The following is a 24,310-nucleotide window of genomic DNA, read 5'->3' as shown; positions in this document are numbered from 1 at the left end:
CATGATTAGTGCAGACAATTTGGCCTGCGTTGTCAATTGTTTATTTTTTCAACAACCTGATGTCTGATCAGCAATTCCTCCAGAACTAAAAGCAAAAGGGAAACAAGCTCAGAAATTAAGGAAGTTTTGGTTGGCAATCAGGTGTTAACCCTAGTCTATTCTCTGAAAGGCTTATACTTCATTTTAGAAGCTGAATGACTGTATGCTGTTTTTTGCTAGTCCACAAGAAGCCATGCTTTAGACTCGTTTGGCCGCTGTCCTGGGTAGAAGTTTGGCAGCCCTAAGGAGATGAATTCTTCAGCCTCGTATCCGCCCAGAGTTAAGAAGCAACACCCTCTCAGCCACTACTCTGTTGCTATGAAACAAAAGACTAGGAAGGTGAGCGAAGCAGGAAGTCCCGCCTTTTAGCCAGAGTCCGCTTTGGCTCCGTTTCCCAACGCTCACGCCCACCCGCCCACTCCTTATTGGTTAAGTCCCTAGTGCCTTGCATCTTTGCTTCCATTTCCTTTACGACTTTCGTTCTCGGGTGAATCCAGTCCCCTCATTTGTCTCCGAATCCTTTTCCATTTCGGACGTGTGGCGAGAGGGCCTTCCTCTGGGGCCATTGTGTACCGTGGGAGACGTGGACCGGGTGGTAGTGCGAGGAGGACGGGCGCCTCCCGCCCATTGGCGCCGCCCGCTGTCGGGTAGGGCATGGGTGCGCTGGATTGGCCCAGCCCCGAGCGGCCCCGCCCCCAGCCCCGCCCCACGCCTGGCTCTCTGTGTGTATCCTACAGGGGTGGGGTGGCCAGCGAGTGGTCTCCTCCTCCGGCTAGTGCTGCTGCGGCGTCCCGTGGCCTCCCTGAGAGTCGGGCGGGAGGGGAGAGCGGGCGTGGATTGGTTTTGACGGTAATTGTTGCGTTTCTCCACCTCGGTGGCCGGCGTCTCTGGGTCGCTCCTTCCTCGGGAGCGGGGCTTTTACGGTGATTACACACACCCTGCCGGGGCTACCCACGCACCCTGGGCTCGTGCGCGTAGAGTCGGACCCGCGCACCCGCGTGTCTCTACGGCGCCGGGACGCCGGGAGGGAAGGGGGTGCCGAGGAGGCTCGGCGCTGCTTTCCGCCCAAGGGGCTTGGGGCAACCCTACGTGGGCCTCGGAGGAAGAGGGGACAGCCCCGGTTTCCAGCTGCTGTCGCCGCCGCCGTCACACTTTGAAGAGGGGTATTTAAAGCCGGGACCCGGGCTGGGCCGGGGAAGGAGGAATAGGGAATCAGGGGAGCCGGGGGGCTGGGATTGCAGACAACCCGGCTAGGAGCGTCCTCCAGGGAGCTGAACGCGGAGCGCCCCAGACGCACGGAGCTGCCGGAGCGGGAGGGGTTCTTCGTCCTTTCTCTGTCCACCTCCCCCGCCCCGCCAAGCTGTGGTCCGAGAGTGGCAGGGGAGGAGCCTGAGCCGGGAGGCACAGATGTCCCGAGACAAAGCTTTGGACCCCCTACCCCCACCCGACTTGGATGAGATGAAATGCAGGAAGCCTAAGAAATGAACTCTCTCTCCTTTCTGTGCCCGCTCTTGTCAGTTTCTCACTCTCTTTTAAAATGGGCTGTCTGTTGGTTCATTTGGCTCTTAACTTGGGAACAACTCCTCAACCGCGTTATTTGAAGAACTGTGTGCTCGTGTGTTCATGAGTCCGAACTTGGTGGTTTTAGCCGGGAAAATCCAAGTCCTCAGCCTTTGTTGACAAAAGTCGATCCCTTTCTGCTCCTGTAGAATAATCTTTACGTTTATATAACTTGGCGAAGTCACACAGTTAAAGTGCTGTTTTTGAGTGAGGCTTCCAAAGTGTTTTCTAGGGGCTTCAGTTCTGGTCTTTTGAATTGGGGTTAAGTCAGGGAGAAGGGAAAACCGATGTGTTCTTACGTAGTTAGAGGAAATCTAAGTTTTTGTTACTGTTTTTTCTTAGCTATGTATTAATCAAACCTTCACTCCTTGCCATGTGAGAATGATGCATCTTTAACTCTTAGTGTTCCCAAAACAGATCTAAGGCCACTGCTCCTAAACCTGTGTGTTGTGTGTAAAGATTGAGAGTGAAAAATTCACACGCTATTGAAAAGTGGAATCTGGGACCCTGGATTTTGTTCTCACTGATGGAGGAGGATGTAATGGGTACAAGTTAACCTGTTTACTGTTGCATAAGTATTTTCATGACCAACTAAACTTTTTTTTTCCTTTCAAAGAGCTAAGATTCCAGATGGCAAATTCTATGAATGGCAGAAACCCTGGTGGTCGAGGAGGAAACCCCCGAAAAGGACGGATTTTGGGTTTTATTGATGCTATTCAAGATGCAGTTGGACCCCCTAAGCAAGCCGCAGCGGATCGCAGGACCGTGGAAAAAACTTGGAAACTCATGGACAAAGTGGTAAGTTCTGTCTGACTGTGTCTGTACAACAGCAGGGTTGACCCTGGATGTGGTTTCTCCAGTTTTGTTTGTACTGTCATTTAGTAATAATTATTGGTATGGCAACAGTCTTTTGATTCAGATTGACCATGTTTCTTATATCCGCTCTGGGTATTTTGAAAAGTTGGATTCAGAGCCAAGACTTGTTTTTTTTTTTTTTTTTTTTAACTCTTGTCCTACTCTTCAAGGTTCAAAGTTCCTCTATATGACTCAGATATGCAAAGCTTTTACTGTTGGCTGCTCTTTGTTGGTGCATGGCTTAGAATCGTTTGGAAGTGTTTGTTTTGTCTTATGTAAGGTTGTGTTGCTCTTAGATAACAAAAGAGTGCATACAAGTAATTTAAGAAAAGTCTCTGATGGACTACTCATGACATCCACAGTGTGTGATGCTGAGAATGATTACTGGGGAAAGAACCATATTAGTCTTTAAGTGAGGAAGCAGTATTTGAGAGTTTCCATTTTCACCTTTGAGAATTCATCTTCATTAAGGAACTTTTTGGTTGTTGTTAATGGTAGAGTCACAGTTTGTTTCATCTATTCCATTTTGAAACAGGAAACCTTTTTGATTGCACATTGTTTATTGTGAAAGGAAAATTTATGATGGAGGTGGTGGGACTGAGAGTATCAGAAACCTCTGTGGTTTTTGCATGTTGCTTTCAGATGAACTGCAAGTTACAAGAAGAAATGGTGCTGGATGTCAGTACCCAGACAAGTCTAGGAAACCTGAATACTTTACAGAGGTCTGCTGAGAAAACTGTAGCTGTCACTGTCCTGTCTTACTAAGTAGGATTATGAAATAAAATATGATTAAGATGTAGCTTTAGTCACTAAGTCATGACCATAGGGACTGTAGCCCACCAGACTCCTCTGTCCCTGGAATTTCCCAGGCAAGAATACTGGAGTGGGTTGCCATTTCCTTCTCCAGGGGATCTTCCCGACCCAGGGATTGAACCCCAGTCTCTTGCATTGGTGGTGTGTTCCTTACCACTAAGCCACCAGGGAAGCCTAAGATGTAGCTTGCTGCTGTGCAAAATTAATAGTTTTGCTTTTGCATCAGTAGTACTATAAGCTATATATTGGTAAATGTTTGTAGCCCTTAATAGTTTCATTTGATAGATATTTGGGACTAATTATAAAATTAATTGATGCAGGGCTGTTGATATCTTTATACCTGCAGAAATGGAAGTTTTTAAAAAATATTTCTTTGTAGCTGTGTGCTAAAGCCTTCATGAAGTCATATTATGAAGAGTAAAAAGTAAAGCAGTTACCTTTACTTTTTTCGTAACTGTTCAAATATTTTCCACGAAAAGCCACTGTTGGTGGTGGTAGCAATACTGGAAGGGAATAAGATTTACTTTATTTTTGTTTATCCTTATGAAAAGTGCAGATGGGTAGATGAATGATAGGCCTGGCATTCTATGGCTGGTGGCACTAAAGGCAGAGCCAGAATACTTTTGTCAGATAAATATCCTTAGTTTTGGGCTTCAGTGTGACCTATTTAAGCTTCTGCCAATTATTCAAATTGTGATTTTAAAGTACTTCACATAGAATGATGTCATAGTGTCAGAACATTGCAACTTGCTGCTTGAGGTCAGGTTTTCATTTTAACATTGGATACTTAAGAATGAGGAGCATGCAGTTGGAAAAATTGTGTATATTTGGCAGGCACAATACTAGCTGCCTTTGCTTTTCTGAGGAGTAAGCAATTTAAGGTCACTCATGCTTGTATCACTAGTTGGGCTTAAGAGAAGGAGAGTCAAGGTTTTTCTTTAACTTATCTGTTATATGAGTGGGCAAAAATGGGTTAGGTTATACCGGGCAGGTCTCCTCTCTCTCCACCCCTTTCTTTGAGTGGTCAGAGTTTGTACAATTGTAAGTAAATATTGGAACATCAAATGAAAAAGATCTGTATGAGGAAGTGGTGAACTATGGTTAATAGAGTCATTATTTTTGAAACGTAATTTTGACCTGTAACTGATTGTTGACCTAAGTTTTATCCTCTTTTAATTATTTCATCATGGATTATGGTAAAATAGATGGCTTATGGGTTATGGTAAAAAAAAATGGCTTCTGCCATTGTTTATTTTATTAACCCTTTTGTGGGTTTGCGTTTAGCCTCTCCAACTGAGAATCTTGACTCAAGAGGAAATCTATTACCTGAAGTCTCTATTTAGTGGAATGTGGGTACAGGTATTGGCAAAGGTGCATTGTGTGGCTTTCTCTATTTGTCTTCATTATCTGTCAAGGCTGAAAATTGTTGTGTTCGTTTATGTATGCATTTGTGGGCTTTGTGGAGGGAAACCATGTAAATCATTATGAAAGTCTAGTACGTTTATTGCTACTCTATCTCACAGTAATAAAAAGGCACTGATAGGTACTAATTGGAAGAATATTTTATTTAATTGTATAGTGTAGAAGAACCCCCCACATGTGTTTATCTTTCTGCTTGTCAGTGGTGAAGGAAGTGATTCATATTATGAACACTGTCCTGGTGATTACATCAGGAACTTTATTATTAGTCCAAAAGGTAATCCCTTGACACATTGCCTAACTGTTTTGTAAAATAACTGCCATAGCTGGAGTTTAGCTTGTGAATAACAATAGTAACTTTCAAATCTAACTGGTAGTTATGTAGAAGAGAGGATGAGGTATTCAGCATTTTTCTTTATAAAACCTCTTCAACAAGGTCAAATCTTCGAAGTGTAAATTTGTAAACAAGCTCCAAGTACAGTATATCTCAGCTACCTACAAAGTAAAATAACTTATCTCACAGGGCTTATGAAGCAGTCTTAGACTGTAGGGGAAAAACCCAGTAAGAGTGTAGTTACACCATTCCCTGGCCTCTAGAATTTAAAACAGTCAACTGAGATTCCAGTTCTAGCTAACTGGTATGTTTTCAGAGGGCAAGCTTTCTATGCAAGGTCACTGAGAGTAGGAGGGAGTAATTGCTCAGTTGTGTTCCTTGTAAGATGTGAAGTGTTTTGAAAGAAAACATCAGTGGCACAAACTTAACATGGTACATTTATTGAGGAAAAGAATAGTAACATATCTCAAAGCATCTCATTTATTTTAGATAATCTTTTCTGGTCTTAGCTCCATGTGTCAGTGGAAGTCAGTAGCTGACCCCAAACTGTTCAGATCAGTGGATGCCTCTCTGATACAGAGACAGAACTATTAGTGATGAATACACAGTGAGGTTCATATACACCTGAAATGTGGAGTCTGTTCCAAAACCCTTACAGAGATGGAGGTTCTTAAACACTTAAACATTTATTGAGGACCTACTGTGTTTCTATGAAGTTCTTGTTACCTGGAGATGCAAAGCTAGACAAGATATAAATCTGCCCTAGACCTGTCAAGGAAGCTCCAAGACCATTATCAGAGCCAGGCATGTAAGTGGGTAATTGCCATGTCATATGGAGAGGTCTGTAATACAGACCTATACATAGTACATTGGAAGCAGAGTCAAGAACATCTGCCTTGTTTTTCTTCTGGCCACTGCTTAGCCTGTTGTCTGTCTGGGTTCTGCTGGCCACTGCCTTTAGGAAAGGCATTATTGTATTCTTGTTGAAAATGCTGTGGTGAGGGTAAGGAAATGATTGCTAATCAGTGTGTAGGAGTGATGATTTATTAATGTGAGGTTCCTGAGTATGGTTTTCACAAGCATCTTAGCCAGGTGATGGAAAGTGGAAGAAATAATTTTCCATCTAATAAATACTAAATGTACTGAGCATACATGGATGTTCAGGAAATTAAAAAATAATTAATTGATGCCAAAGAGCAAAACAAGTTGAGTACCTGCCTGTGTTTTTGTCTTGCTGTCCTTGTCACTTATTTGAAATTATATTACTGACAGAGTTTTAAAAGCATTTAAAAAGTGATGATGCCAGACAGCCTTTTCCTGCGTTTTATCCTCAGTGCATTTAATACATTTGCAAGCTTGGAATTTAATTTATTCTCTGTCTTTGTAATCTCATTTCAACTATAATATATTTTAAAGCTTTTCAGTCAAAATGTCTTAAAATACAGCTATTAAAAAATAGTATTCTTTTCTAAGTTAATTTACTCATACCTCTGAAAAATATTGCACGTAGACTAAAACTTTATTTTCGGATGCCAGTTGTTTGTGTTTGATGGGTTTGAGAATATCACTGTCCTTGGGCTCTTGGAATAGGGAATATCATTTATTTGAATTATTCTTCACATATTTCATTTTCCTCAGTGAGGTTGTTCTCTATTAGCAGGATCATGGGCCCAAATAGACTTGGATAGAGGATAACGCAATACGTATCTAGGTTATTTTGTTTAGTTCTGAGTTAGGTTTTTGAATTTGTGCTTAGATAAATGAAGTGATCCCAAAGTTTGCTTCCTGTCCTTTCTAGGTAAAACTTTTGGATAAAGTAAAAGATGTAAAGGAATCTTCCCAAGAGTTTCCTGGGTTTATCCTTGTGATATAGAGCAAACCTTTAATAGAGGGGTTCATTAGTTAGTAATCATTTAACTCCTATAAAATTATAACCATTCAGATTTTTGAGTCAACTTCTTTCAAATTTGCTTTCTATACTATTAATGATTTCATCATTCATTAATTATATGCCAAGTATGGAAAGATAGGCAATCATAAATAACCATGTTATCCTGGAAGATATAGTAAGTGCTGTAATACAGTGTAAATAAGGATGGCATCATCTACTCAATGGACATGAGTTTGAGCAAGGTCCAGGAGATAGTGAAGGACAGGGAAGCCTGGTGTGCTGCAGTCCATGGGGTTGCAAACAGTCTGACACGACTGAGGGAACCACAAAGTGCTGTAATGTAGTATGTGAGTATTGTTTGCTAGGGTGGAAAGTTGGTGTAGGCAGTATGGTGTAGTATAGCTGGTAGTATTATCTAGCCATTTCTTAGAGGATGTTTTGGATTCCAGTGAGGTGGAGGACACATCAGGCTGAAGGAGAGATGGGTAAAGGGAGATGATGGAGTGATCGAAGGAAAGTTAGAGAAGGTTAAAGAGACTTTGAGTGTTTTGTTAAGGAATTTGGACTTTTATTTAGTAGGCAGAGGACCACTGAAATGTTTGAGCATAATGAGAGAATGTCAAGGCTGTGTTGTCAGTTACTCTCTTGACTCTAGAAAGGATGAGTTAAGAGGGGGGAACCCCTTTAAAGGTAGAAATAATGACCAAGAGAAATTAAAACAGACTGGGTAAGAAATAATACAGGGCTGTGCTAGAAAATTGACAGTAGATATAGCAAATGTGGGAGACATTTTGGAGTAAAACCTAAGGTCCTGGTGACCCTTCAGAGATAGAGGATGAAGGAGAAGTTGAAGTGAAAGTGGCTCTTGAGGTTTTCAGCTTAGTTGACTCTAAAAGCAGTGATGCCCTTAATGAGATAAGGAACATACGAAGAAAAAGAGGAAGCTTGGGGCCTGGTGCATGATGTTTGTTTCTTGGCCATGTTGAGTTTGACATGCCAGAGTGAAATATCCATTTTGAAGTCACAAAGTTGAATATGCAGTTAAAGAGAGAAATTAAAACTAGAGGTGTGTGTTTGGTAGATATGCCCATAGCGGTGGCATTTCAAGCTGTAGAACAGCAAGAGATTTGGAAGGCAGACTAGAAGGTGAGAGTTGGGGAGAAAAAGTCAGAGATTGGAATTTTTGGCTGTATCGGTTTTGTATCTATAATTAGATGGTGAAGAAGGAGAAAGAATCCTGCAAAGAACAGTGATGGAACAGATAGGAAAGGAATGAGAGCATATTGATTTCCTAGGTAGAGAGAGCTTTATAAGGAAGTAATTTCAACATCTAAGAAAACTAATACGCTTATATGGAAAAATCCAAGCTGAATGAAAATTTAAGAAATCATTACATTTCTTGAGTCAAGGCCATTGTTTATCTTTCCATGTCACATCAATGACAGCTAGATTAAATTCAGTATGTGAATTCAACAAAATTGTTCTAGAACTGGGACAACTAGCATAAAGAAAGAAAGTTACGATAGCTTGAGGATTTGAGCAGAGCACAGCCTTGTGTGTGTGGGGATGCTATTGTAAAGGTTCATAGAATTGAGGGGAAGGAATATAGGTAGGGAGTGATTTAAGATGGAAGAAGAAGTAATTGATAAAGTAGTATTGTGGATTACAGTGTGGGAGGGAAAGGCTCAGAACAAGTAGAAAGGTAATCCTTGGTAGATAACTATTTATATGTAGATAAGAGGGAAATGAGGAAATATACAGCAAAGTTATGGAGGAATTTGTAAATTTTACTTAGGGTTGTCAGGAAGTGTTTTAACTCATATTTGTAATATTTAAACCATATTTTCAAATTGCATATTATAGATTAAACAATATATATTTAAGCTAGTTTTCCAGCAGTTAACTGTGTAGGTAAGTTAAAAAAACTGAAATGGAAATCAGTCCTGAACCTTTATATTAAGATCACCTTAAAACATGCTGCACCTTAAATGACACCACAGTATTGTTTGTGTCTACTCTGCTTGGGCACATATTTAAGATTGTTTTACAGATTTATTTGTAAGATTCTGATTTTCTCCTAGTCATTAAAGAAACGCTTGGAAAATATTTGACTAAATTTTTAGCTGTTTAACACATTAATATTTAAATAATTGTTAAGCTTGCACTATTTTTCATTAGGAATTACAAAAATACTACTTCAGTATTCTACCTTTCCAAAGATTCCAGATCAGCTGAGTACCGATGTACTGATTGCACATGAGGAGTAGTGACCTGGTCTTATTTGCTGCTATTCTGCCCAAAGCAGGAGACCTTGTAAGGATTTCAGGTAGTATAACAAACTTTAGGAACTAATTATGGGCTTCAGCAATGGCTCAGTGGTAATGAATCTCACCCACGGGAGACGTGGCTTCAATCCCTGGACCAGGAAGATTCCCCTTGGAGGAGAAAATGACACGCCACTCCTGTCTTCTTGCCTGGAAAATCCCATGGACAGAGTAGCCTGGTGGTCTGTAGTCCGTAGGATGCCACAGAGTTGGACATGACTATGTGTGCACATATCTACACACACATGCGCTAAATGAAAGAACTCTTAATGATCCCCAACAAGGTGGCCAGTGCCTCTGGTCTAATTCTCCTTCCTTTGCAAAACCTGCAGTGGTTCTGCTGTATTGTGGTATAGTATGGAAGGGGAAGAAATCCTAAAAAGTTGCCAGTGCCCACTGTGTGCCAGGTGTTGTGTTGAGCACTTACTTTTCTTCTCCTGAGATTTTGTAACATCTTTAGAAATTTCCATGGTTTCCTGAAGAAGAAACTGGCCCAAGGTTGTAAAGCTAGTGAATGCCAGGGCTAGATCCCAGGTCTGATTGATTCTCAGGCCCGTGTTCATGGTACGAATATTTAAGCACGTGTGACTTATGCTCATGATATGAAGATTCAAGTATGTATGACTCTTCCTGTTTATGCAAGAAATAAAAGGACCTTTACCTCTGTATTTGTAATGATCAAGTTCTCCAAGCTTTGTACTCATATCGACAGATTTATTCAGTATAGATGGGAATATTCTTTTTGTAATATTGCTTCTGAGAGGTTCCTCCTTATTTCGTTTCTTTCCTCCCATATCTTCCTACTTCCCTCCATTGAAATTTTTTACACCTACTATATGCAGGATCTTATATTACGTGATGGAGAAAGACCAGTGAGACAGATATGCCCTTCACCCTTAAGAAGTTCCATTCTCATATGGAGGGATAGTGAACAAATGAATAAATAATTGACCTTAATACAACTAGACAGTTATTTAATGGTGCTTTTTAATATATTAGTCTTCTAAAGAAAACTTTGAAAACCATAAAAAAAGTTGGTGGTTTTCCCAGATCCTACTAGGAGTAACTTCCAGATTCATAACCAAGTATATATGTTAACCTTCTGGTTTTGCCCAGTTAATAGTCTTATGTGGAAAGAGTTCTATTTTATTTTTCTATTTTTTACATTTTATGCTGTACAAGTTCTTATACTTTTATATACTTAGTGGTGATTTGCTGAGATAAAATGTAAAGAATCTGAAGAACTCATAGATACTTATTATCATAACAACATGCTTTTAAGTAACTGCAATAAGGAATCTCTTAGAGCAGTTAGTTACCTGGGAAGCACAAATAAGGATTTCTTTCAGACTTCCCATACTGTCTTTAAAAAATGGGACATTTCACTTTGAAGGTATAATACTTGATTTAATACAACTGAGTGCTTCATGAAGTGAGGTGTATGTTCTAATGAATGTCTGCTGTGGTATGCACCCAGTTCCTTGCTGTTGAAGTTTCCATTTACTCAAATAAATTTTTTTTCATAGATTTCAGGGGCTGGTTTGAATCTTGTTTGCAGGAAATATGTTAGCTGACCTAATACTTCTTTGTTACCTTTTGGCTAGAAATTTTAATTAAAGCACAGTCAGGAAACTGTTTAAATGCAAGAATGTTCCAAAAATAAATGGCTTTGAGAATTCTTATAGCACTAGTAAATCCTGTGTTTACATTTGTGCCTTTGCATTGATATGTCTGAATATATATTTTATATATCTGAATACATATTCATGTATTTATTGAAATACACAGTGTGTATATAATATATATAAAATGTATTTTTGATGTGTGTGGGATGATGTATATATAGACATATACAGAGAGGTCTACTTAAAAATCTTTAAACACATTTCAAGAATTACATCAGGCAGCTGTCTACCTTTAAGGAGAAAGTGCCTCACTTGTAAGTTCAGAAGGCGGGATTCTGAGCAGTAAACTCCACTAAGTTCCATTTCTGTGTTTAAGTGTTGTCATGTCACAAGGAAGGAGTTGGTCTTGGTGATCTCCAGAGTCTTCTTTAAAACCCTTTGAGTCACTGACTATAATGGAATTTTTAACCCAATTCCAACACTAAATGTTTTACCTTTCAGTTCAAAAGCGAAGAGTAATGAATCAATCCTTTTGTGTACCAGTTGGTGCCTTAAAAAGTCCATCATTGTGTAATGTGACTGTAGATTTGTTCTTCGTGAAAGTTCTTCTGTGTTGGGACCCGCTGTCATTCTAGGGAGCAACTTAGACAGTTCTAGAAGACATCTAAGTCATTTGAATTTGAACTTGAACCTTGTGGTGAGCTTGATTTTTCTCCTTAAAATACTGTTTTTATAAAAGCATTTTTTATCTCCCTGGCTTTCGCAGTTCCTTGCGCATAGCAGGCACTCAATATTTATTGAATTGAATTGAATTTGACCTGCTTAGAAGTAGTAGTCCTGGTATAAGCTTATTCATTTTCTGCAGGAGCTGTCATAAATCACAGAGTTTAATACTAATCCAGCTGATGAACTGCACACTTAGTGGCCTACGGTAGTAGTTCAGCATTTTATGTTGCGCTTGCCCAAGTGCAGATTTAGAAAACTGTGTGGCCTACAAGGGCTGAACTGGCTCTCCCCTATTTCAGAGCTCCTCATTCCACTCACCACGGGCTTCCTCTGCGTCCACCTTTGAGAGTGATTGCATTGACTCATTTTCACACACCCTGCTCTCGGGGGCCTCTCAGCCTTTGCACATCCCTTTGCCTGGAATGTTCTTTTTGCAAATTTAGGTATGCCTTTCATGGTCCTGCCACATGGACCTGTCTGCTTCATTCCTCCTCCAGCACTTTGTACTCGCCTCCATTACAGCGCTCCCATTTTCCTGTCATTCTTTTTCAAGCCACTGATTTTTTTTCACTAGAAAACTCCTTGAGGACAGGTCTTTGATTTATTCCTTGCTGTATTCCCTAGGGCTGGAAACAATGCCTGATGCACCAACATTTGTAGAATTAACAAATGGGTCCTGAAGTTCATGTAAATTCACAAATGGAATAAAATAAAAATGTAAATGAGTTTAGCCAGGGATCATTAATTATATGCCCAATTCTAATTAAGTTGTGATATAGTTAAAAAGAAGACCAGCCTGAGATTCATAAGATGCAGACTCTTGTGTTGGATTAATGATTTTTTAATAGTCCCTTAATCTTTGTAGTTCTTAGTTTCTTTATCTGAAAATGAATGGATTGGACAGGATCTTTACTAAGATCCCTTAGAGCAAGAATTACATTGCTCCTAAGTTAATTATAGAGAACTAGGTCTCTTCTGCCAGACTCCTTAAGGCAGGAAGTGTGCTCTAGTCATCTATAATTTCCTGGCACTGAGCTCAGTACCTGGTATATAGTAGTTATCAAACAATTTTACTGAATAAAGCAATAAATTCTCAGATGGAATTACAGTTTAAATAAAGCAAATGAGAAATAAGTTCAGGTAGCGAATAGGAAATGGAAAATCTGTAATGTTTAGAAGAATCTGTTAAACTACAGTACTTTGCAATGTCTGAAAAAAATACCTGAGAGAATTTTTTTTATTTATCAGTTAAAAAATTCACCAGTTAGAGGAAATGAATTTAAAACTGCCTGGTCCCCTAACTGCAGGTTAATAATTTATCAGTCTGGTGACATATTGTACAAAGTTTTATGTTGCTAAAATTAAATTACCTGTTGTAGGATATTGTTGGTGATACTTCTGAAATTTGTGTATATTTGTGATACTATCTTTTAGTTTTAAGAATTGAGAAACATTCTTGATTTAACCAGGATTTGTTAAGTCATTGATATATTTGAGACATCATCAGTCTTCAGGGGGGGGAAAAAAACCAATTATGTATAATTCAGTCATGAAAATGAGAAAGTAATATAATATTTGTGTGTAAAAATATATATAAAGAATTTCAGAATCAAATTAACCAACCATTTATACATCCATTTATTAGTTCTGTACTACATGCTGGATAATCTTTAGGAGAAGGGGACGACAGAGGATGATATAGTTGGATGGCATCACTGACTTGATGGACATGAGTTTGAGCAAGCTACAGGAGTTGGTGATAGACAGGGAACCCTGGCGTGCTGCAGTCCATGGGGTTGCACAGAGTCGGACATGACTGTGCGACTGAACTGACTGATATGCTGGATAATTATTTTAGGCACTGTATACAAAAAGGAGGGAGATAAAATACACATTGTTAATGTGAGAAATGTTTGTCTTAGGAGCTGATGCTTGATAGTTTGAGTCAGATTTTTCTCCTCACAAAAGATGATATGGTTATTTCTCAAGAAAGCAATTGAGAAAGTAAGTTTAAGAGAGCTTTCTTCATTTGTTGTTTCCTTGATTCACTGTGTTTGTAGTTCTTAAACAAGTCTTTTTCATTTAGTCCCAGCACTTTTATGGGTACCCAAAAGTGCATCCATGTTTTGTGAAACCTGAAATTTAGAGTGGTCCTTTTAAAGAGAAAAAAAATACAAAATTGGGTGTGAAAGTGTATTTTTTTAGAACAATAAAAAATCACAAGTTATAAATTTAAAAAAAGTTAAGTCCACAAACATCAGAGAAATAATCTAGGCTCTGTACACTTTATGCTTTGACTCTCTTACATTGCTCACATATGCCACCAGTCCCGGGTACCAGGAAATTCAAACGTGACCTTTCTACTCCTGTGCTGGGCTGGTCAGCATCAGAGACACTTGAAATGTTCCTGAAGCCATTCTTTTATCACAGCTGCTGGCAATGATTTAGCTAGTTTCAGAAGTGACTGTGTTCTTTACATTCACTTTCCATTAAAGTCAAACTAAGTGTATGTTCAACCCAAATTTGCATTAGCCAGACTCCAGACATGACCCTCACCACTTCAGTGCCAACCAGTAGAAGGCTCGGTTTGACAGAAGGGATGTCACACTGGGAAAAAGACAGAAGTCTTAGCCAGCTGTGTTTAAAATACCTTGCCCTTGAAAACTTTGCAGAAAGATTTATGACGAAAGCTTTAGAAGGGGGCCAAGTAATCACAAGCTTCTCAGTAAATCTGCCTTTAGGTGTACGTTTTGCCTTTTGTTAAAGTGGGCATCTTTATGTACACACTCATGCAGTTCCCAATGATTACATTTAAATGTTTAATTGGATGGCTCTTTATACTGTGGTTGGAGGGGTAAGAATGAGATGGGTTAACTTACTCTTGACTAAATCACATGAACGTGTACCAGCGAATGTAGTAGTAGAATTCAGCCTTTTTTTTCTAACAGAAGGTATTTTCAGTTCTGCACTCAGCCCTGAATACCCCAGTGGTTGGGTGACACCTGATGGAATGACTGAACCGTTATGTAGCAGGTGTTTCTAAGCCTTGGATGTAATGTAAAGAGGTGGAAAAGACTTGTTCTGACCTAACACCCATTTGCTACTTAATAATTCGGTTATTAAAATCGTACCTGTTTTAGTCTCCTCAGTGTTTGGGAACAGCATACCAAAACATAAAATCAAATAGCTTTAGTTGGGAAAATAATATCTGAATGTGAGACATTAAGATAGGCCAGCAGGTGAGGCCTGTTCCCTCATTTTTGTTTTAAAAAAAGACTGTTAGTGATATACAATAACTAGCACGTTGGTGTTCTGTTAAGCTGTGAACAATGGGATATTGAAGAGAGGATGAAAACTTTGGGGTTGAAAGTAAAGGTCTGACAGAGGAACTGAATGAGAGCAAAAGAAAATAGGATTTAATTGAGAACAGATGGGAATTTAATTCTTTGTAGGTTGGTGATTATAGTTTTAAAGTCAAAATTTGTTTTATGGAAAGCAACGAAATAGTACATAGTTTGATAATTTTTCAGTTTTTCTGTGGAAGAAAGTGTTGCAGTTCACATGAAAATGTTTTATTTCTGTCCTTGTTTCTTTTAGGTCAGACTGTGCCAAAACCCCAAACTTCAGTTGAAAAATAGCCCACCATATATACTTGATATTTTACCTGATACATATCAACATTTGAGACTTATATTGAGTAAATATGATGACAACCAGAAACTTGCCCAACTCAGTGAGAATGAATACTTTAAAATCTACATTGATAGCCTAATGAAAAAGTCAAAAAGGGCAATAAGGCTCTTTAAAGAAGGCAAGGAGAGGATGTATGAAGAGCAGTCGCAGGACAGGTAAGATTATTTCAGATTTTATTTTTCTTAGTGTTAGTGGATGTTGCTTTTTGTTTCATGGTTAGGATAAATGTCACCATGTGTGTGTTTGAAGGGAAATACTGCATTTGTATATTTGGTTTTCACATTATTTAAACCTTGTAATTTTATGCAGGGTTTGCACAAAATTATCTGTGTCAGTAGCTAGTTCATGAGACAGTGTTCTTATTTTTCTGAATAGGCATTATTTTTCAGAGAAGTTTTAGTTTGCAGAAAAGTTGTTCAGAAAGTAGAGTTCCATTTACCTCCTTCCTCCAAGTGCCAGTTTCTTCTTAACAGCTTGCCAAGTATGGTACTTCTGTTACACTGATGAACTGATATTGATACAGTATTATTAACTAAGGTTCATAGTGTCTGTTAGGGTTCACTGCTTGTGTTGCATGGCTCTGTGAATTTCCACACATGTATAATAAGGTCATGTATCCATCTCTGTAGAATCATGGAGAATAGTTTCACTGCTCTAAAAATGCCCGGTGCCTGACCTGTTCATTGTTTCCTTACCCGCCTGCCTCCACCACACCTCTTGAAGCCCTGGCAGTTGTCATCCTTTTAGTCCCTATCATTTTGCTTTCTTCAGAATGGCATATAGTTGAAATCATGTAATATGTAACCTTTTTAGACTGGCTGCTTTAACAGTGTGTATTTAAGGTTACCCAGTATCTTTTCATAGCTTAATAGTTGATTTCTATTACTGAGTGATATTCCATTATGTGGATGTAGTACAATTTGTTTAACCCACTCATCTATTGAAGGCGATCTTGGTTGCTTCCAAGTTTTGGCAGTTATGTATAAAGCGGCTATAAATACTGATGTGTAGGATTTTGTGTGGACATAAATTTCAGTTTCAGCTCATTTGAGCAAATACTTAGGAGCATAATTACTTGATATTATGATAAGCCTATGTGAAGTTTTGTAAGAAGTTTCCAGATTGTTTTGCAAAGTGGCTGTTCAGTTTACATCCCCGCTGGCAGTGAAGAGTTTCTGTTGCTCAACTCAGCCAGCATTTGGTATTGGACAGTGTCTTTAGGACAGTCTTGATTGGATGTGTGGTGTGCTAGATATGAGTGGCAGATGTAACTTCAATTCCTATTCTTTGTTAAGCGAGAACCTGGAGTGTTGATGCCTGAAGTAACATCAACTGAATCCTCATTTCATAGCCAGAATTTTTGACTTGGAGATTCTTCATTAAAGTTTGTTGTTTGGCTTTTTCAACATTAAATTTCATGATCTGTCTTTAGCTGAATAGAAACAATAATAGCGTTTTCCGTTTCTGGGACATTTATATCTAGAATATATCTAGATAGTGATCGTCTGTTTATATTTCCGGACTGTAAAACAAATATTAATTGAAGTATATAATGTCTTAATGTAGTTGAGGTGAATTTTAGTTTAAGACTCTTTGTCTTTGGATTTTAGTTTCCTTAGATATTGGAAAAACTTCTAAGAAATTTCTATTACAGGTCAGAAACAGTTGCCTCCTTTAGTCTAATGAAATATAAGATTGTATAACAGAAAATTCAGTTATCTATGTATGTAGACACTGAAGTTGTAAATACCAGCCAGACAAATACCCAGAGTGAGTAAAACCATCAAATTTAAATGTAGGAAAACCCTCTGCCAAAGGTAAAATGGCATGAATGTTTACTTATTTATAATTTGCTCTCTAAATTAGTGATGAATCCTAACATAATCATAGGAGTCTAACCAGTTATGTAACTGTGGGCTCATCACTTAATATTATTGGACCACAGTTTACACATCTTGAGGGTGGTGAATCTTCCAGTTAGTTAGTTGCCTTTTAGCTTCAAGCTCTGAGACTCTGTCCAGGCCTATTAATGGGAATTTGAATTGCCACAGGGTTCTGGAAATAAGGAAGAGAACTATCATAGTGCTGGTTTCTTACAGACTTTCCAAGAATGGTCCAAGGTTATGGAAAGGCACATGTTTGTGTTTAAAACTGTATTTTTACCTTGTAATTCTGCCACTGAGCTAATAAAATTAAGTTGTTTTAGAAATATCTTTCTACATCTTAATCAGATTTGGTAGCCCTGACATTCTTAACCTAGTAGTGCAGTCCATGAAATTTTACTTTTTAGGTTATCAGGTCAGTGAGAAAGTGTATAACTTCTAGGATCTAGGAATTCAAGTGAGTACAGTGTTTTAACTGGATGTAGTAGTATTTAATGGGGTTAGCTTTATTTCACTTTATATCATTTTAGAAACCTGAAATATTTTTTAGCTCAGGAGATGTCTTATAATTACCATTTCATACATAAGTTTTGATTTTTTTGGCTTTTTATGTGTGAGCATATCATGGTGAAATTTTATAAATTTCGATTGATCGTGTATAGATTTCCATAGATGACAGATTGCATAATGTTAAGTGATCATATTGAGGCAACTCTGTAAATTCTGTGTTTTAAGTATTCAAGTGAATTTTGTCACTGTTTGAAATTCAACCCTACACTTACTAGCTTCTGTGCTGGTGTAGCATATTTCTAATTGGATTTTTCTTTCATCCATGTTCCATTTTCTGATAATGTTCAATGGCCACTGTTTATGCAAAGCTTGCATTTGATAGATGTTTGATCATAATTCATAATGATGTACTGTCCTTGGTACAGTGTAACAAGATGCAGATTTTCTATTTGTGTTTCTTTTAGTGGTAATATATTTTTAAACAATTCATTCTGTATTTCCTTAGTTTTTCAAATGTTAACTGAGGCTTAAGCATGCTATTGTACTTGGAGCTCTGGGATGTCTTACTCTATAGAATTTGAAAGAAACTTAGAATCTTCTCATTGTTGTTAGGCATTTGAGTATTCTGTTTAGTATTATGACTCTTACCTAACATATATGATACATTGATTATTGGGAATATTATAAATTCTCTGAACAATATATTTTTTTAAGTTTTGTAAATAATGTTGCTAGGGACATCAGTATTTTTAAGCTAAAAATGAAGGACAGTTAAAGTAGAAATAGTAATTTGGAGTTCATTGACTAAACCAGCATTTCCGTGAAAGATTCTGTACTTTATTGAAGAAAATTGTCCTGAATGAATACATGAATCAAAATTTTATTTTAATGTTCCTGTTGTATCAAAAATAAACATCTTTGTGGATTTCTTTTAAATGTAGGGATTAGTGGGGGAAAAAATCAGACATCAGTTTTGAACCAGCTGTGCTTTAACTGATTGCTTAAATATGAGCAGCCGGAATTTTTAAGACAGTTTCACGTAAATGTGATAAATATAATAACAAATAGAAAAATAAATAGATATAACAAATGGCATGCAGTATATTCCCTGTGTAGAGGGTGAGAGGTAGAAATTAAATACATTTATTTGCCATGGAAATAGATATTAAGAGCACATAGTCCAAGCCTCTTGCTTTGAGAATGGGTGGAATAATGCTTTCTGGTAGAAGCAGCCTGTATGCCTCACTTGAGTTTTATAGTAAACTTCTTTCTACTCCAGCATCACTTTTTCCCCATATCCCCCGTCCCCAAACATTTGAACCTCACACTGAGTTGGTGCTTCCTGAGCAATGTCTGCACCATTCTTAACTGGTATATCTGGTAAGAATAATTCACTGGTCTCTGGCACACATAGCTTTTGCGCATGTGGAGTAGGAGTAATGTAGAGAAGGGACAATTTATAGTTTCAAGCACAGAGAAGAGGAGAAACTTTATAACACATTTCTTAAGTGTTAGTGGCAAAAGTCAAAGTGGGTGTGAGGGTAGTTACAGGGTGGCCACAGGTGACAGTTGTGAAGTTGACAGGAGATGCCTCTCTTCAGTGATGTGCCTGGCAGTTCCATCAATTGATCATTTTAAAAGAAGAAAGAGTTTTCTTTCTCATATAAAAAGTTATGTATTAATCACCTGTCCTTCACACCCTGGTTTGTTGGGCACTGTTTTTGTAGAACACCCAGAGGTGATGGCGTAATGATAATCAGATTTTCCATGTTTTAGAGCTACTTCAGTGAACCAGAGTGCTACAACCCATTTTTCCCTCCTACACTCTGGTTTGCAACCACTGAAACAAAACCAGAAGTCAACTGAGATGGAAAAATAGCTCTGCGTTTGATAGCCTATCTGAGAAGAAAATAAAGGCTCTAAAAAAATTCATGCCAAAGAGTAATACATAGAAGTTGTCTTATTATTAATATCATGTGAAAGCCCCTGGGCCATTCTTTATGTACATGTATTGTAGAAAACAAGTCATAGTGTGCATAGCTAGTGTAATAGTACTCAATTCAAAAAAAGATTTTTAAAATGTATTTTGACATTAAAAAATTAATTCTAGAAAATGCTAGCCTTTGTTTAAAATTCGTGCAGGAGCATCAGGCAAAAATCTTTTTCTCTCTTGACCATTTGGCTGAGCAAAGAAAAATGTATAGCCTGCTCCATTAATAAAGTGCCTTTCTCCTTAAAGAACCACAAATCACTATGCTTGATGTTTATGCCTGTGTTGTAAGTCATGAAATAGTGTACCAAGAACATTTTGAAACTGATACACTAAAGATAAGTTGAATCAAAACAACATCAGCTACAACAACAGCAGCAACAATAAGGGCAACAACAAAATACAAAGCCACAAACCAACCTGCTTGCATTCCTCATACAGCTGTATGACAGCATTGCTTTGGCCAGAGACTAGTGTTGTATTAACTGAAATGTTTAAATTAGCATAAACATGAGTACATGTTAGCAGTTTTGAAATTCCTCATGGGTTTTCCATTTCACCATATAAAGATACCGACCTTTGTGTTCTGTGTGGTAGTTTTAATTATTGCTGAACCTCATAGGTTAGTGGCCTTGTTTATAATCCCTCATCAAGTTCCACATTTTCTCCTGGGCAGCCCTGGGCATTGTGAGAAGGACGTGAGGGAAGAGTGCAGGAATCTCGTGGTCTGATGCCATTTCTCCTCCAATATTCTTTGTAATCTTGGTTGCTTTCCTGATTGCAGGATGTGTTTTTTAGTCTTTTATTGTTTTCTGGATATTCACAGTATTTGTTGGTTCAGACATTTCAACATCAAAAAATGAAGCTGTGGTGTGTTTCAAACTAAATGTCCCTGTTGCTCCATTAGTCTCGTAAATATTTTTTCAAATCCAATAGTAGTTTCTAGTAAAAAATGCTATTTTTTGTTATTACAGTAATCATTTGCAGGAGAGTTAATCTTAGGAAAGTTATGTCTTCTGTAAATAATTTGTGCGGTATTAAATGCATTCCATTTGTTTCATGAAATACCTATTGTTTAGTGATGCATGAGAAGGAATGGTTTATCCTCCTTTAAGAAAACAATTTTATATTTTAAATATTAACCTAATCTTTCTATTTTCTTTTTTTTTAAACTAATGGTGAAAATTTCAATTCTTTTGCATTTCGTGAGAACAAGGGACAAGCTGCATGTAGAAAAATATGATTTCTAAATAAGTCAAAATAGGTTGTGGATAGATTTTTGAACATAAATATTTTAATATACTGCATTGCTATTTAATTTTTTATATGTGTCTGCATTCTAGGCATGTTTTCCTTTTCAGTGTAAGAGTAGAGGAAGGAAAAGATTAATTTGTGATATTTTAAAATGATGATATGTAATTTGGATACAGAGGAAAATAGTAATCAGTCCAAATGTGTCTGCCAAGTAGGAAATGGAATTTTCTCTAGAAAAAGTGAGCATCTCCCTGAGATTAATTTATCATCAATGAATAGTTTATTTAGTCTTGATAAGAATGCTTTCACTCATATTTCAAGGATCTGAGAGACATGAATATACTTTTCTAAAGTTTGGACATGAAGGGGCTTTTTTCTTTAATATTCTATGAACATAGAGGCCACAAGAAAGTTGTTTAGATAAATCTTTCAAAGTTAGACAAAAGGAATCTGTTAGAGTAGGCAGGTCAGAGCTTGCAGAATCTTTGACTGTTAAGGACGTTATGAGCAACTAGATCCATGCTGCTTTTGCTAACTGGATACAAAGTAGTTTATTTGTTGATTTTCATACAAGTCAAAAGAGAAAGGGGTTTCTTGAGCAGTTTCCTCTTTGGGATATATTTCAGAATGCAAAGTAATACAAATTATTCTGCTATCCAGATACTCAAATTTAAAGCTGGATCCAGTGCCCACTCCTTTTAAATTTTAACCAAAATGTTTACAGTTAACCCATTTATTTGGTATTTATTTACTTTCTTTCCCCAGCCCTTTATTAACACCATTCAGTCTATAACACCTGGTTTATTAGGTATTAAACATTTCATTGCAATTTATTTAAATTCCTCCCAGGCCATATATATATACACACACATATTTTGATTTTAAAATTGGAGAATTTTTACTTGGGTTGATTAAAATTTTTGAGTAATAACCATTGTATCATAAGACAGTAAAGCCAACTCACACGGCTCAAGAGAACTCGGCTTTATGGTTGAACACCTTTTACGTTTTTCAGTCTTAAGGCAGCTTATTAAAATTGATGTTTTCCTTTCAGTAAATATCCGGTGACATTCAAATTTGATAATTAAAATCCAGAAGTACTCAAGAAAGAATGCCTGTTTTCAGTTTCATAATAACAATACTCCCACAAAGAAGGTTGATGAATGATGTGTTTCAAGTGGCAGATTTGTTATTTATTGATAGTTAAAGAGAGCCCCTTTGGCAGTTTTTTGCAAAACTAAATTGAAGTCTGTTTATAAAACAGAAAAGCTACAGTGATAATTCTATAGCCTGAAGAATGCTTGGAAATCTTGCCCAAGAAGCATTTCTTTCTTTCTTTCTTTTGGTGATTTAATATAAAAGTGGAGTTTCTGGGAATCCAAACAGATTAGCATCCAGCACTAATTGGTTAGGTCATAAAATAGTCCTCATGTTTCACTGTTTCGAAATAAAGTGCTTCAGGAGTATTCAGTTTTCTAAACCCATTTTTAGTATTAATCTTTTGTCTCTTAAAGATCATTATTGTTAGAATGTGAGTTCTTGTTGGAGTTTTCATTTATGCATGAGTTGTTTATAGATAGATGTATTAATTGTAGCAGGTTACACCTAAGGTCATTGCAGAAGGTGCCCATTTATAGATTTAAATCATAAAGATTGAGACTGCTTGTCTCATTTGGTAGAACCTCTGAGGAAGAGATTAAACTCAAAGATAATTTAGATTTATTATTGACATGTGTTACTTTGAACATCTGGTCATATGATGTGATCACATGTAATCACAGATGTGTGACTGTATTGATTTCCTAGGGCTGCTGTAATAAACGACCACAAACGGAATGGCTTAAATTGTGGTATATGTTGCCTTAAGTTGATTCTCTCACACTTCTGGAGCCTAGAGCCTGAAATCAAGATGTCCAGAGGGCCATGCTTCCTCCAACCCTCTAGGGCAGCGTGCTTTTGACTCCTGGCAGATTCTGGTGGCCCCAGGCACTCCTTGACTTCTGGCCGTGTAACTTCAGTCTCTGCCTCTGAAGACTGTCATTGTATGTGTGTGTGTGTGTGTGTGTGTGTCTACAGATTTACCTCTTAGGAAGGTACCAATCACCTTGGCTCAGGACCTAGGCTAATGACCCTATCTTAATTTTATTACATATACAGAGAAATAATATACAAATAAGGTCACATTCCTAGGTAGGGTTGAGGCTGGGATTTCAGCATATATTTTTAGAGGGCACAGTTTACCCATAACACGGATCAAATATAGCCGTGTAAAATTTTTACTATGGAGGTGGAAGAATATTGAAACTTATTACAATATATGTTATGCAAGAGTGAAAAACTGCCCAATAGAAGATAATGCCAAACAAATTACTGAAAATTATTTTTTGAAGGATCTGTAGCTCCAATAATTTTGTAGGTTTTTTTCAGGTTTATAATGAAAAGCTCTGTGAATTAATTTATTAATTTTTACACATATTGAAAACTATGATGAAATTTGACTTTAATCAATAATAAATTATGTAAGTTGAAATAAATCAATTCATAATTACTTTTATTTCAATGTATAAAATGCCATCTCAAGAAATTATTAGTACTATGAGTATGTATATTTAAGTTATAATATTAATAGCCCTGATTATCCCTTGATTAAGAATCCCTGTTTTATTCTATTATTTTTTGATAAGCTCTGGAGTATTAATTAAAGTGGTTAATTATGACTTGCTTCATTATCATTAATTCTGTTTAGGATGTTTTCTGTATTGCAAATTAAAAAAAAAAGATGTGGGAGGTGTTTTCCTTGTTGGTGGCATAGAGGCGGTTATACTTCCATGTTCATTTTGTATCTTTAATATCAGTGGTAAAGAATCTGCCTGCCAATACAGGAGACACAAGAGACATGGGTTCAATCCCTGGGTCGGGAAGGTCCCCTGGAGTAAGAAATGGCAAACTAGTCTAATATTCTTGCCTGGGAAATGCCATGGACAAAATAAGCTGACTGGCTACAGTCCATGGGGTTGCAAAGAGTCAGACATGCCTGAGCGTGACTGATTCTGAATTCTGAAAAGTGTGTCACAAGTATGATTTCAAATTAAGATTTTAAAAAATAAACTCAAGAATATTAGTAAAACAAGGGTAAATTACTTCTAAAAATGACAGGTTGAGTGACTTAAACCAGGGGTCAGTGAACTACAGAACTAGACAGTAAATATTTTAAACTTGCCAGATGGTCTTTGGCTAATAGTTAGCTCTTCTTTATTATAGGAAAGCAGATACAGACAGTATGTAAATGAATTGGAATGGCTGTGTTCTAGTAAAACTTTATTTAGAAAAATATTGTGGTAGACTAAATTAGTCCTGGGGGTTTTGGTTTGCCAACTCTCGGCTTAAAGTAGGG

The 24,310-nt window shown here is 37.4% G+C and overlaps 1 protein-coding gene across 8 annotated transcripts in view; it reads left to right on the top strand.

Moving 5' to 3' along the window:
• The first annotated feature begins 561 nt into the window (after positions 1 to 561).
• The window catches only part of CBLB (Cbl proto-oncogene B), a 222,049-nt gene continuing 198,300 nt past the window's right edge, over positions 562 to 24,310 (top strand). The window contains exons 1-3 of one of the 8 annotated variants that reach the window (XM_069579132.1): positions 562 to 686; positions 2,216 to 2,397; positions 15,184 to 15,434. In XM_069579132.1, coding sequence (XP_069435233.1) covers positions 2,230 to 2,397; positions 15,184 to 15,434 — 419 coding nt within the window. In that variant the 5' untranslated portion in view covers positions 562 to 686; positions 2,216 to 2,229. Of the gene's footprint in view, positions 687 to 732; positions 1,203 to 1,328; positions 1,553 to 2,215; positions 2,398 to 15,183; positions 15,435 to 24,310 lie in introns of those variants that run through there. The other 7 variants (XM_069579103.1, XM_069579143.1, XM_069579095.1 and 4 more) reach the window with 7 other exon arrangements.

This window comes from Ovis canadensis, chromosome 1, assembly GCF_042477335.2.
Source record: "Ovis canadensis isolate MfBH-ARS-UI-01 breed Bighorn chromosome 1, ARS-UI_OviCan_v2, whole genome shotgun sequence".
Lineage (NCBI taxonomy): Eukaryota > Metazoa > Chordata > Mammalia > Artiodactyla > Bovidae > Ovis > Ovis canadensis.
The sequence above is the reverse complement of the archived record's forward strand: the minus strand, read 5'-3'. Positions and strand labels throughout refer to the sequence as shown.